This window comes from Cololabis saira, chromosome 15 (genome assembly GCF_033807715.1).
Source record: "Cololabis saira isolate AMF1-May2022 chromosome 15, fColSai1.1, whole genome shotgun sequence".
Lineage (NCBI taxonomy): Eukaryota > Metazoa > Chordata > Actinopteri > Beloniformes > Belonidae > Cololabis > Cololabis saira.
In genome coordinates this window covers 16,815,860-16,830,023 of record NC_084601.1, presented here as the reverse complement: position 1 = coordinate 16,830,023, position 14,164 = coordinate 16,815,860, and the positions used below count along the sequence as shown (strand labels likewise).

General features: G+C 40.0%; 1 protein-coding gene across 3 annotated transcripts in view; it reads right to left on the bottom strand.

The window, feature by feature from the left end:
- Positions 1 to 14,164, bottom strand: part of adgrb2 (adhesion G protein-coupled receptor B2) — a 280,821-nt gene that overhangs the window by 131,287 nt on the left and 135,370 nt on the right. For all 3 annotated transcript variants that reach the window (XM_061740983.1, XM_061740985.1, XM_061740986.1), the window contains one exon: positions 3,661 to 3,741. In XM_061740983.1, coding sequence (XP_061596967.1) covers positions 3,661 to 3,741 — 81 coding nt within the window. The remainder of the gene's footprint in view (positions 1 to 3,660; positions 3,742 to 14,164) is intronic.

Below are 14,164 nucleotides of genomic sequence, written 5' to 3'. Positions count from 1 at the left end.
ATACTTTTGAGGGATCTGGGGGCCACGCCCCTGTATCCAACAGTATCCCTCAAAACTTCTCCTCATGTCAATTCGGCCAGTGGTAAAGCAATAACTCATTCAACTTCTTCCCCCACTATCCAAACTCCCCAGTGTCATTTTCACCACTTAAAGGTGCCGTCTCCCAGTCTCATGTCTTTGCTCAAAAATCTGGGGATTGTTTCAGCACTCAAAGGGGAGGCTTCCCCGAAAGACACTTAAATTTGCTCAAACAAAGGCACTGGGTGTCCCTTTATACCTAAAAAAAGGGAGATAATTTTGCATACAGACAGTAAGAGAGAGAGAGAGAGAGGGAGGGAGGGGCCTCTCGCTCAAGAGGCCGGTGTGTTTTTTCACATACAGTGAGGCCTCTCACAGGAGGCCGTCGTGTTTTCTTCCAATCTGAGCAGATACTTGTGATTCTTGAAGTGATTCTTCACTGACACCAAAGTTTTTAAAGACAACAACCATGATTATACAAAACTGTAACTCTCTTTCTACTACAAGATGGGGAGGAAAGACACACACATACACACCCACACACAGAGAGAGACAGAGACAGAGAGAGACACACACCCACACTTGCGTCCCTCAGGGGCACACATGCCGGAGAGATACGCACACTGTCCCTTTATCTTCCTCCCTTAGCTTAAAGTTCATATAGCTCTTTTTTTGAAGTAGAAGGTTCCCAATGTTAGATTTCAACCAAATGATTAAACATACATAAAAACAATTCCTCTACAGTAGCAATTCAGCCGATCGCTTCATTCTCCTCCTCCAACTCCCTTCCACCATAAGGGGAGCTGTAGCCTCATAAAATTATAAACTGTGTTTAAAGTTAAGCTTTCATTTTCTTCCTCCATAGTTTTACGGGATCAGATGGAAAGATAAGATACATACAGTATCTGTCATAAAAGGCACATCACTTATGTTTAATGTTGTATGTAGTCATCTATGTGGTCTAGCCCTGGAAAACCACTGCCTGGTGTTAAATCAAGATATATATGATTTGGATTAACTTTCTATATGGCCAATAAATCATTTGTGGAGGTCATTAATGCATTTAAGCCTTTTAATGTAAAATACATCTTGAATGACTATTCAAAAGTATAATGTTCATTTCAGAGGAATGAGTTTAAATGTGAAAGCCTAAATATTAATGGAATATTATATCGTTCCTGCTGGGTTCAACCTAAAAAGCCTTTGCCCCCATTTCCGTGTGAGCAGCCAACAAGAGAGTATCACATTGCTCCCTCTTAGTTCGGCTCTTGAAAACAACGAGTCAAGTCTTTCCATTTGTTTATGAGCACCACGTCCTTTGATGGAGGCAACATCACATGGAACAGAAGGGAATTAAATTAATTACATGTCTCTTAATCGCATTACATCTTCATTAACATGCCATGAGTCAGGCCTTAAGCTCATCACACATGCCGAGAGGAATGGAAGAACGGGGAGAAGAAAGAGAGGAGGGGGCTCGAAGGAGAAGGACAAGGTAGAGCCACGGGTTTCCCTCCTGCATCCTCGTTGTGTTAGCTATAAATATGGAAGCATGGAAATGTTAGTGTTTACGTATAAGCAGCGTTGGCAGATTCACAACCAGTTTAGGGGGTTTCAGAGTTTTATTTTTCTCATAAAAAAAATAAATAAAGTTGAGTGGAAAATTTTAATCTGGGCTGGTTTGTGATCACTGTGTGTTTTTTCTTCTTTTTTCAAATAGTTTAACTCTTACCTGAAACAAAACCAAAGGTACAAATAATTTTCCTTTCCTGAGCCATCCAATACCACACTGAAAATACTATTCAGAGAATAATAATAGTGTAAGAACACAATAGCAAAATTACCATTTAACAGAGTAACACATGCACACTATTTAGGTTCCTTTTTAAAAAAAATCAGTTTACAAGTGTTTGCAAGCTATTTACAAGTCACTTCATGCAAGAGGTGAAGTGTGGTGGGTAACTGTTGGTGTCTCAAAAAGAAATGCATGTACAGAAATCTTACCAAAACAAAACATTTGATTTGAACATGCTAAGAAAAGATTGATCTTGATGCTTAAGTCCTTTTGTGTCCACTTGGGCTTAAAAACAATCAGCTGGCTCTGCTAACACTGCATATGAATGCTAGCTAGAGATAGACCTAGTGTAATTCTCTTAATATATCGTATCACTTACTTCCAATTTGCTGAATCACGTTTGATAACATTCAGAGATATAATCCACATGTGAACAATAGCAGAAGCTTTGGGGTGTGTACTTTGCTGGCTTTAGATTTGGCTACTGTTACAGTGGAAAAATATACTTTTCCATGCCATCTTCTAACTTTTCATGTCATCCATTTTCTTTGTTTTATTTTTTTATGGATCAGTAGTTTCATATTTAATGTCAAATACAATATTCATGTCTGAATAATTACTCCTCATCTTTCAAATGCATTTAGTGTATCTGCCATCTTCATTTTGTATCATAAATGCAGTCAATACGTTTTCTCTAGTTGCGCTTGGTGGATCACGTGTTCGGAAAAAAAGGACATGTGAGAAACCAAGACCAAAGGCTGGGGGTTGTAGTTTCGTCTCCTCCGGTGTCACTGGATATAGTTTTTTCCCTTTACCGGCGGCACCGGATTGGATGAGGAGACGAGAACCCAGGACCACTCAACCACTAAAAGGCAAAGTCTAAACCATGCCCTCTCCACCTACAGTATAGTATAAATGTTTAGCCATGCGGTCGGCTTCTTTTATTGCAGCTGGTGACAGAGTGTTTTATCTCTTGGACTTGTTGGTGTAGGACCCGTGAGCTGACGATTCTGTACAATAAACGCTTCTGGTGAATTTTGATCAGATCCTTCTTCCAATGTTTGAACACATTCAGATTTTCTTTAAATAGAATTCTGACACCACTTAACTTTTACAGGACTAGACACGGCCAAGAGGGTGATGCATTTTAAAGTAACTGTTGGAAGCTCGGAAGGGTTCTCATCTAATCCAATGTAGAACCACCACTGGCACTGTTTCACAGTTGAAAGGTTCTTGGGGCAAATCTCAAGTGGGACCTCCCGTAATGGGCTTTGCATGTTCTCCCTGTGCTGGTGAAGGTTTCTTTGAGTACTCCACGATGCTACACGGTTTCTACTCCGTTCAAAAGGTCCTTTTCTTCATGTGAACGCAACCTGTCAATGTTGTTCCAATTATCAGATCCTAAACTCTAAGTGATCAATCGTTGTGGCTTTCGCTAGCTCTGCCTCATATGTGACCAATTTTAAGGTTTAAAAGTTTCCACGATCCATTTACTCTGGTCTCTTCATCCTGTTCAGGGAAGTGTGGGACTGGATTCTGTGTCAGCTGTCATCCCCGTCATATATACATGTGATATCCATAATATGTTTAATGTATCGTGCTATGAATAATTCAATCCGTCTTTTCTGATCATGTTAATTATGTAAGAGTTAAAAGTCACACACATACACACTATACCAGTAACTCTCCCATATTTATAGATGTGACTCACCAGTGCCGCCAGCTGCCCTGGGTTTCTTCAAGACTTCGTAAAAGGTAATTATTTATGAGGAACTCACTATTTTAGGTTATACATACAGCCTGTGCAGGTCGAGCTGTTAACACTGTCTCCCACTCTTAGCACTCACCTGTTTGTGCCTGAAACACACCTGGCTGATCAGCTGATCGTGGTCTTTGGGTCTTCACCTTCAGGTCATCATCGTACGGGTCTGAAACAAAGAAGATGTTTCTCTTTGTCATTTCTTATTTCATTCCCCCGTTTAGCACATCACAGCACAATATATCAGAAGCATACAGATGTAACAGACGTATTTTAATACATTTCTTTTAAAAGAAAATACTGATAAAAGGTATTTATACATAAACACATTACTGAAAATTAAAGTGGTGAAAATCAGACACAGCTTTCAATTGTTTTATGGATTCTGTTGAAAAACTATTCAAAAGTGACATCTGTTGAGTTTTTTAGTAAATAATAATTTATTTATTTTTGTCAGTTTCACGTTATTTCAGAGGCGATTGCAAGTTTTTATTTAAATGGAGGGGAACCAGATAAATTGGTCCACATGTGCATACAATGTTATTAGTATGCACCGGCAAACAGTAAATATGTACGTAACAACATAAAAACAAACTGTTTTATCGAGTGTTCAAAAGTAGATGTGGATGGTGATGAGCATTTTTTTTTTCACCCAAAAAAGGCAGATTTCAGTACATCCAAATCACGACTTGGCAAAATGGAAAATTTTAAACGCCTACATTTTCTTGGCATGTCCCTTGTAGCAGGATATTTAAAGAAGATGCTTATGCCAGTTCAGTGCCCAATATGCAGAAAAAGATAGCAGGATGTCAAATCTGTAATATCTAAAAAACAAGTAAAAATTAAAGCTGCAAGCAGCGATGAACCCTTGTGCACGTTCAGGCGTGCTGCAGTGGAAGCGCTTGTATGACTTGCATGTAGATGTCTTCAGGCCTGGACATTTAGCGGATGACATCACCCACGACTCTCTATATCAAACCATTCAAAAGTTATGGCAGAAAGTAGGAACTATCAGATATCGACCAATCAGATGAAGGGGCGGGGCTAATTTGCAGCAATTATGTTCAAGGACTCAAAACCGAGTCCGATGACACCACCCACGAGTCTCTATGTCAAATCATTCAAAAGTTATGGCAGAAAATAGGATCTATCACATATCGAACAATCAGAAGAAGGGGCGGGGCTAATTCATGCCAATGAAGGTCAAGTACTCAATACCGAGTCCGATGACACCACCCACATGTCTTTTAATAATGCTTTTGACTAAGAAAAGTAATGCGCGTCGTCGCAGGATGGAGAAGCACATTTTGATGTATAACACACCTGGGTGCACGTTCGGGCCGTATTAACTGCCGAAGGAATGGCATAAATTGCGCCAAAATTACACAATGAATTCAAAATGTTCAAAATGGCCGACTTCCTGTTTGGTTTCGGCCATGGCGCCAAGAGACTTTTCTTTAAGTTGCAACATGATACAGATGTGTACCGATTTTCACGGATGTACGTTAAACCGTATTGTGGGGCTTGAGGCACAAAGTTTTTTCTATATGGACCAATCAGATGAAGGGGGGGGAGTGCTTTTTGGCGTCTAGCGTCGCCACGGTAACGCTTTTGAGTGAGAAAAGTAATGCGCGTTGTTGCAGGATGGAGACACACATTTTGATGTATAACACACCTGGGTGCACTTTACGGTTCGGGCTATATTAACTGCCTAAGGAGTGGCATAAATCGCGCCAAAATTACTGACTTTTCTTTAAGTTGCGACATGATACAGGTGTGTAGCGATTGTTGTGCATGTACGTCAAACCGTATTGTGGGGCTTGAGGCACAAAGTTTTCTAGGGGGCATTGTTGAGCCATTTTGCCACGCCCATTAATGCAAACCATTAAATATCAAATTTTTCGGCAGGCCTGCCTTGCGTGCAAAATTTGGTGACTTTTGGGGCACGTTTAGGGGGGCAAAAAGGCCCTCCATTCGTCGAAAGAAAGAAAGAAAGAAAGAAAGAAAGAAAGAAAGAAAGAAAGAAAGAAAGAAAGAAAGAAAGAAAGAAAGAAAGAAAGAAAGAAAGAAAGAAAGAAAGAAAGAAAGAACTCGAAGTGCTCGGACCCTAAAAATCTGTAAAAAGTCAATTCGGACTGGTTCATTACTCTAAAAAAGAATGCACATACTGAACAACATTGAAACATATGTTTTACACAACACAGAAAAGTAAGTTACATGACCCGATTATGGTGTGATTATGACAGGACACAATGAAAAACATCCTTCTTTGCTGGAGAATTTCTCTCCAACAGCTGATATATGAGATGACGAGACAGCCTCTTGCCAAGAAAATAAACCTAAAAAGTGTGGATGGTATGACAAAGTCTGCATTATCTCAGTTAGCAGATAAACATACGAAGGCATGATACCAGACCGATCCTCTTGGTGCAAATTGATTTGAAGGCTTAGTTATACCAACAAAAGACTTAATTAAACTCCTCAGCATGAGAAACAATCTTTGATTTACCAAATCTTTTTCTCTTGATGCATTTTTGCCTTGAGATCATTTGCTAATGTTCCAGTTCTGACAAGAACACAAAACATGAAGCATATCTAAAGTACTGTATATTATCCACAAAGAGTGCTACTGTGACTCTGGGTATACGTTTATGAAGAGCAAGTATCTAACAGAAAATGCTCCATGCCTTAGCTGCTAAACCTAAAATACCACACAAACCTGAGGTGGCTACACATACATACAAGTCACATGCCTGCTGGACCCACATACTTGGATCTTTGGTTATTAATTTTGATGTAACACTGTTTTCCAAAGTTTCTGTGAAGGCAACAGCAACAAGCAACCTAACGGTGTTGCAGGAGAAATACCACCAGGTTTGTGACCGTAGAAGATGGCGAGGCAGAGACCAGCGGACTGGACGTATTACGAACTCTGTCACTCGACGTAGGCATTTGCTACCTTTTCACAACAAGGGGCGAGCGGCCATCACTTGAGGCCGACGCAACGTCACACCTGCTGGTCGTGTACCAAAAAGTCAAGGAATGTCATGGTAAGGCTCTGTGAACGTGCACACTGGGAAGGCAATGTTGCCCCTTTGTGGGATCATCGTGAATGCACAGCTAACAAGTGGAGAGGAATAAAGAAGGGATCTCAGGCACAAGTTTATACAACAACCTCTAGATGAAAGTCACTAAAAGCAGTCTAAAAATGTACAGGCATGATAGGTCGTAATGGCAGATTCTGTAGGCATCAGTTTAATACATACAACTAGTTAGGAAGTAGTTGGATGGTATAAACAACTGGAGAGCTGCCTGAACTGTTTGCTAATGTTGCTGCTGCAAACAACCAGTAAGATTACGCATGACATGTGTGTGATTATTCTTGGTTTAAAATTGAAAATGTCAAAAGGTGATAAGATGAACTTATATACTTTTGCAGCACTGCTCAGTCCGTATCGAACCAGACAAGATGATGTACTGTACTATTAACTATCTTTTTCTTTTTTCTTTACATTCAGAAAAAGTGCTCTTATTGTAATAACTAAAAGTAATATTTTCCTGCCGCTGATAAAACAGTTTTCAAGCCACCCCTACTGTAAATGCAAACATATTGACACACATTTATGCACATAAGCTTTCATAACTTGCAAGGATGTCGACACCTTCTACAAGTCTGTCCTCCAATTCGCCTTTATACAGAATCAACTCTTTATCAGGAGAAAGTTCTTTATCCTTCCTTTAAACACACACGTCTGACTCACTCGCTCTCGTTTCCTTGGTCTGGGCATGGTTCTCAGCAGGTCCATTAGGTCGGGCACACCATGTTATCACGGGGAAAAGAACAATTCTGTTTGTACCTTCACCTGCTGCACCTTCAGGGTGGAAAAAATAAATAAATGATGTCCAGATGGACGGACTGTTCATTTTCTTCTATTTTGGAGAGGATAAAAGTATTATGGGAGACTACGAACACACTTCAGTCGTGAGGCATCTTCTCAAAAAAGATATAATAATATAACATCATGCATGACAACCCAGCACAAAAGTGCAGATAAACAAGTGAGAAGCCTTAGGATTTAAACAAGTGTTCAGTAGGGAGGCACATTCAGGTCAGCTCACAGTGTAAACACCCACTCACTTAGACGCAGGTTTTAAAGTAAGATTTCACAACAAAATCCTCAACACTGCGCCAGCGTGTACAGCTCCTAGATATTTGTGGATAGCATTTCCTTGGGCGCGGGCTGGATGCGCGATATCTTTACCGTCATCGCCACCTGAGTAGCGTTACTCCCTCTAACCAAATAACACGAGTCAAACATAAACCAGACCATTGCATTGGAGTTTTAAAGGGCGTTGTATATAGCTTGATAAAATCTCTTACTACCTCTCATTTCCACCCTTCATTTAAAAGCAACATTTTATATTGTCTTACCTAAGTGTTAATTCACTTATACCATTAATGAACTGATCCAAGGTTCTCAGGTTCACTTCATGAATTGGTAGAATGACTAATAGTGTTGAAAGCATTCACCTCATCTACCTGTCCATGGAAGTGAGTCTCTAAGTGAATAAAGCTGTTTCCTCCCCAAAACAACTACCGGTAATCTTCTTTGATAAGAAACACTATCAAGGTAATGGATGTGAATAGATCCCATATGCCTCACTTGGTAACATGACGTTGAGGTCTATGAACTCGGTGGAGAGCTCCAAGTTCTGTACCAGATAAGAGAAGTATTATCCTCCATTACACTCTTTCAGGAAACTCACCTTGTTGAAAAGTGCGCAGTATATCTTTTTAAAATGACCAGTCATTACTACTCCTCCTTTCCTTACCTGCCTTGAAGAGAGGATTTAGATGGACATCAGTGCGGAGTCCACCACGACAGAAAATGGAGATCAATATGGATAAACCCCTTAGAGCACTGACCTTTACAAACCTCACTATACTGTTTAATGTTCTGGACTGGGCTTTAATGGACACATCATCACACACTTCATTAATCGTACTGCCATCTCTTATGGCTGCTTTCCCCAACAAGTTGGGCCGTTTCTGCATGTCCAGGGAAATTTATTTTCAAACTGTAGCTGGCCTGCATCCCTGCTGTGTTTGGACTAAGTTTGATAAACCTCTGATGGAACTAAAGCAGAACGGAGATGCGATGGTTTACCTGTTACAGACATACTGTAGGTGTAACTTCGGTTTGAAAAGTGGAGCAGGGAGAAGGTTACAGAGCTACCTTTCTGACCTCTGACTGAAGTGTCAGAGATGAGAAGTTTTCCTTGAAAATTAACAACATCCATTCTGTCATTGTAGATTTTTAAAAAGGTGTATATGGTCTTAAGGTAAACTTTTAAGGCGTTTGAATAAATGCAAGTCAGAACGTGGTGAAAGTGGGCAGCTTGGCAGAACTGATCTAAAGTTGGACTGCACACACACAAACTGCACAAAACTGCACAAAATTTGAATTCTTCTTCCTCTGATACTTTTAGGAAGCAAGAGATATGTTTTTTTTTTCAAACCGTTACAAAAAAACTGAAATACAGTTAATCATTGCAGATATACCAACATAATTGACAGAGAAAATGCAATGCCTTCTGTGTTTTCTGCTACTTTTGGAGCAGAAGTTGGTCAATTATGTGTGTGTAACTAACTGTAAGTCAAGTTAGAAGAATTTTTTAAGAGTGGTATTTTTTTTCTATTAATCTTTGGGTGTCTTAGTACCTGACATGTTACACAGGACAAGGTAGGAATTTGGATTTGGTCAAAGTTTGGATTTACTTTAATGTCTAGTGAGCTGTCTGCTTCGGTCCAGGACGAGCGTCCACAACACTGGGGGAATGGGAATACTTTCTAAATCAAATCCTTGACAAATGCCGTTAAGAGAAGAACAAAATGATGTTTTCATTTGAGAAAAGCCACTAGTGTTGTCTGCTCGCCTTTTGAGCTGACATTCTTTTTATGCGTATGCTACATTGATGTTTGGTTGCAAATTATCATCACAACTGAAACCCAACTGTAGCTGTCGGGACGGGAGCTGAATTACTTTGAATTAATGTGGAACCGCTACAAAACTTACACCTTGAAGTCACTGACACCACCTCATGAATATCACAAGAATCCAGTTGCAGATAAGAGGTAAATCAGACAAATCTGAACACTCACTCTTTTTATTTATTCCCCCTGGACAAAGAAATTCCAAAAATGCTCATCCTGCATCACTTAGATCAGTTTTTGACTGTATTTTGTATTTTTTTATCTGTGTTTCTTTTATTATTTTTTAGCAGGCTTAAAGCACCCGCATTTTAAAAGTTGCTTGGGGAAAACTTGGAAACAATTGCTGACAGACATACTTTTGCACCAAAGTCGAAGTTAATACTCTGCAGTTTTCTGTTCCTCTTTTATCAACTAGTCACTCACATTAAAATGAATTACGATGCTGCAGGGAATTTAGGGTTTGGATGGTTGTTTGGAAACACATTTACTACATATGTAATAACATAATATCCTGGATTCTACAAATACTATTTACTATTCTCTCGAAACTAATGCAAAACAAACAAAAAACAAATCAAATTCAAATTCACAATGGATGACATCACTTTCATGCGACAGTGGCTCGTTCATTTTTGAATTTCTTTCCTGAAGTCTCCTGGTTATTTGACAATAATGACTTAAATTGTTCATGAACCTGAACCCCTCCACTAAGAATCAATCAGTGGTTCCCGCATATCCTTCTCCCTCTCTTTGATGAAGACCATCAGCCTCTCATTCTTCACAGCGAATGGCAAAAGAAATGACATATAGAAGCAAAAGGCTCATTCACATCATTCAGCGAGCACGTGATTTTGCCAGCTCCTTCAGCTAAAAGCTATAAAAGAACTTTGGCATCCATACTCAAAGCTCTTGCACGCAGCAAACCCTAGACAGACCTGTATGTACACACAAACCCTGATTCACATGCATCTACACAAAATAAATAGGGCTAATAAATAAAGCTTCAGTGAAGCAGTTTTGAGCCAGTATAAAGCAGCTGGGTGGTGATGGGGTTTGGGTCTGAGCCAGTTCGAGCTCTTTTGTCAGACTGAGCTCAGATTGAAGCCTGTTGGGAAGACTTTGTGTGTGTGCACATTTGTGTGGCTGGGCTGCGCATACGCTAATATTATAAAAACAGCTGTGTTTAGTAAGTGGCCTGTGCAAAGACGGTGGAAAGGAAATGTTTGCTGTCGACTGCTGTTAGGTTTTTCCTGCAGCATCCGATTGAATGCACATTCCATAACTGCTTACAATCAGACATACACACTCACACACACACACATAGAGCTATTTCTCAGCCGTATATCAAATCTAAGCTTATAGCTCTCTGGTGCTGTCCATTTACTCCAGGGTCCATCTGGGAGAGCCCAAACTGATAGAAGCGCACTATAATGGACTTTTTATAAGCCACTGGACAGACAGACCCACTCCATCTTTCTCACTTTTCTCTAACCTCATTCTCTCTCAGCAGCAGATATGGAGAGAGAAGTTAAATCTGGTTGGTGCAGGACAGTGTCTGGTTGACTTGGGGCCTCTAAGGTCATTGTGGCTTTGGAATGGATTCACAATCTAGTTTGTTCAGCTTCATGTGCTGGCTTGTGTTTTTGATTCCCACCTATGCACAGTCCCATGAGCAAGCACAGATAAAGCCTAATATGATTCATTCATTGTGCACATGTATGGTCACAACGTTTTCAAGGAATACATTTTTATACTGGTTATCAAAATCATTTTCTAATACAGAGGACCATGTGAATATCTTCAAAGAAATCTAAAAAAGATCAATCATAAACTCAGCTGACAATGAGGCTAACAATTTCTGACACATGTCACATTTCCTCATCTCCCTTCATTTATTTTCCCTTTCCAACAGACAAAATTATCCTCCGATATCATGTAACGCATCGAACTTAGCATTTTTGTTCTTGGCCATACTAATTTCTATGAACATGATAAGAAAAGATGGATTAATGCCCGCATGTGGCATTGCAGTGGCAATGTTTCCATGACAACACTCATACGCAATAATGGAACAGGGGGGGTCATATGTCAGGGGGGTAGTTTGGGATTTAAAGGACAGCAGTTGTGATGTTGTGTTGCTGCCACTCAAATATATCAGATTTTTTTTTTTATCCTTTTCTTTTTTTTTAGGACACTATTTTTTCCCGTTTCATTTATGTATTTTCTTCTAACTTTGTTCTTCCATTTTATAATTTTGATTTCAGGTGCTCATATTAACTTTTAAAGAGACATGATACTACGTGTGTATTTTTTATTTGTATTTTAATAAAGCAAACAAAAAAAAAGATTATTAAAGGCATAATAATGCATAATAAAAGATTTATTAGCCTTAATAAGGCATTGTTCATGCTTTAGATTCAGTAGCTGCAAAAAGCATAGTTAACTATTAACAAGTGACTAGTTAACTGATAATAGATGAGCAATAAAGTATATTGTAATATTAATAAAGCAAAAAAAGATTAGTAAAGGCATGACAAAGTTCTTTTTTTTTTACCTTGTCTGGACATATATTAATGGTGCTTTTAACAACCTAAAGCATGTGCATTTTTGATATAAAATATATATGATATATTTTTATAAGCTCTAATAAATGTCTTATAGTCTGATATTAACTATATTATAATGACCTTATTAATGTTTATATATTCTTATAAACACATAATGTCAATTAGCACCTTTTAAGGACTTATAAGGGCCTTATTGACTATTAACAAATGCTTATTACAAGGACCTTAATATAAAACGTTAGCTTTTTATTTTTTATCTTTTCTATTTTTTTAGGACACATTTTCTTCCCATTTCATTTATGTATTTTCTTCTAAATGTGTTCTTCCATTTTATAATTTGGATTTCATGTGCTCATATTAACTTTTAAAAAGACTATACTAGAGATGATACTACAGTTGTACAAGTTGTTCGTCAACCGTGTCTTTAAAGCGGTTGAGGGTGGAGCCAACCACTCCACCACTATTCCAAAGAGCAAACAGCTTTTGAAAATCTACATACGGCAAACCTACTCGGTTAGGCCCAATTAAGCGCAGACCGCAGCCGGCTTTCCAATTCATGTATATGGAGCTCAGCGGCGGGCGAGAGGCCGCCCTAATTGAACATTTTTTTAATTTCAACGTGTCGCGCTGTGACAACATCTCGGCACGGAGAAAAGGTGGCGGAGGCTGCGCCGACTCCTCTCCTTGCGCCGCGGTCGCACATACACAATGAATGGAGTTGTGTCGGCTGCTGTGTCGATTATGTTCTCACTACAAATAAAAAAAATTAATCGCTTTACGTCTCGAATGGAATCGGGCCGAGACCACCTCTCCTAGCTGATCTCAGCTTGCTTGTTTTGTGCCGCATCCGAGCGCGATTGCTGTGAGGGAAACGCTCCCTGTTCCGAAACAACTGCTCCAAACGGGACAGGTGTGAAAGCACCCTTATTCTCGTCCTCAACAGAGTACCCTCAATAGCCAATGAGAGCAGAGCCGCCTGGGAGATTTGCGAGGCCCTGTGCAAAATGGCTGGGGGGGCCCCTCGCGCGTGAGCGTAGCAAGCGTGCGCAAAATTTTTGGGGTTTTTCGGGTCGGATTGGGTGTCTATATGCGCAATTTTAACTCTCCAATTAGCAAAATACTGGATACCTTCCCCTGCCTCATCATCATCTGGCTTGCCTCGACGCGGGGCCCCACGGCTGCTTGAGACCCGGTCGGATCGGTGATTTTTGTAACAAATTTATCAAACGAGCCTTTCAAAGAGGCATTAAACTCTTCCATTTTCTTTAGTTTTTTTTCTTTTTTCATCCCCTGATGGAAATTTCCTGATTCTGTCTCGTTCTCTCGACATTGTGTGACAGTTTGTTCCAACTCCACCCGTCTGGATCAGAGCAGCTTGTGTCTGCGCTTGGTCAGACGCAGTTGTATTGAACAACAGACACGCGCATCATTGCACATATATTTATTGATATGCACAGACTAGTACACATTTAAGTCTGTAATGGAACGTGACTGTTGATATTTATAAGGGAAAAAACGAAACGAAAAATTTAAAATTAAAAATTTGAAAAAAAAAAAAAAACGGCCCATAGCGCAAGACCCCTTGGGGCGCGAGGCCCCGTGCGGTCGCACGGTTCGCACACCCCTTGCGGCGGCCCTGAATGAGAGTGAGCAGACTGGGGAATGTAACCAACCACATGTTGTCTTTTTCAATAGCTCACAATCATGGCAGCAAACGGAACACAACTCAAATGCACCCCTGCGTTGCAGCTGTGCCATGTCAGGCGTCATGAGTCGAGAGCATTCTGGTCAATGTGAACACTACTTCCAAAAGGATGGCAGCACAGTTTAGAAGCAAAGTTATTGGCTGCTCTGCTCCACTGAAGATATGCGCCAAGTCCATTTTGGAGCTCACAAGGCAGATTGATGAGGAGTGTTTTTTAAACGGATTAAATCAGAAAATTGTTTGCTGCAGCCAGGCATACCGTATCGTACGCACTATCAACTTTTGAGATAGAACTAGATCACGCCCTTCTGAGATGGAGCTATGG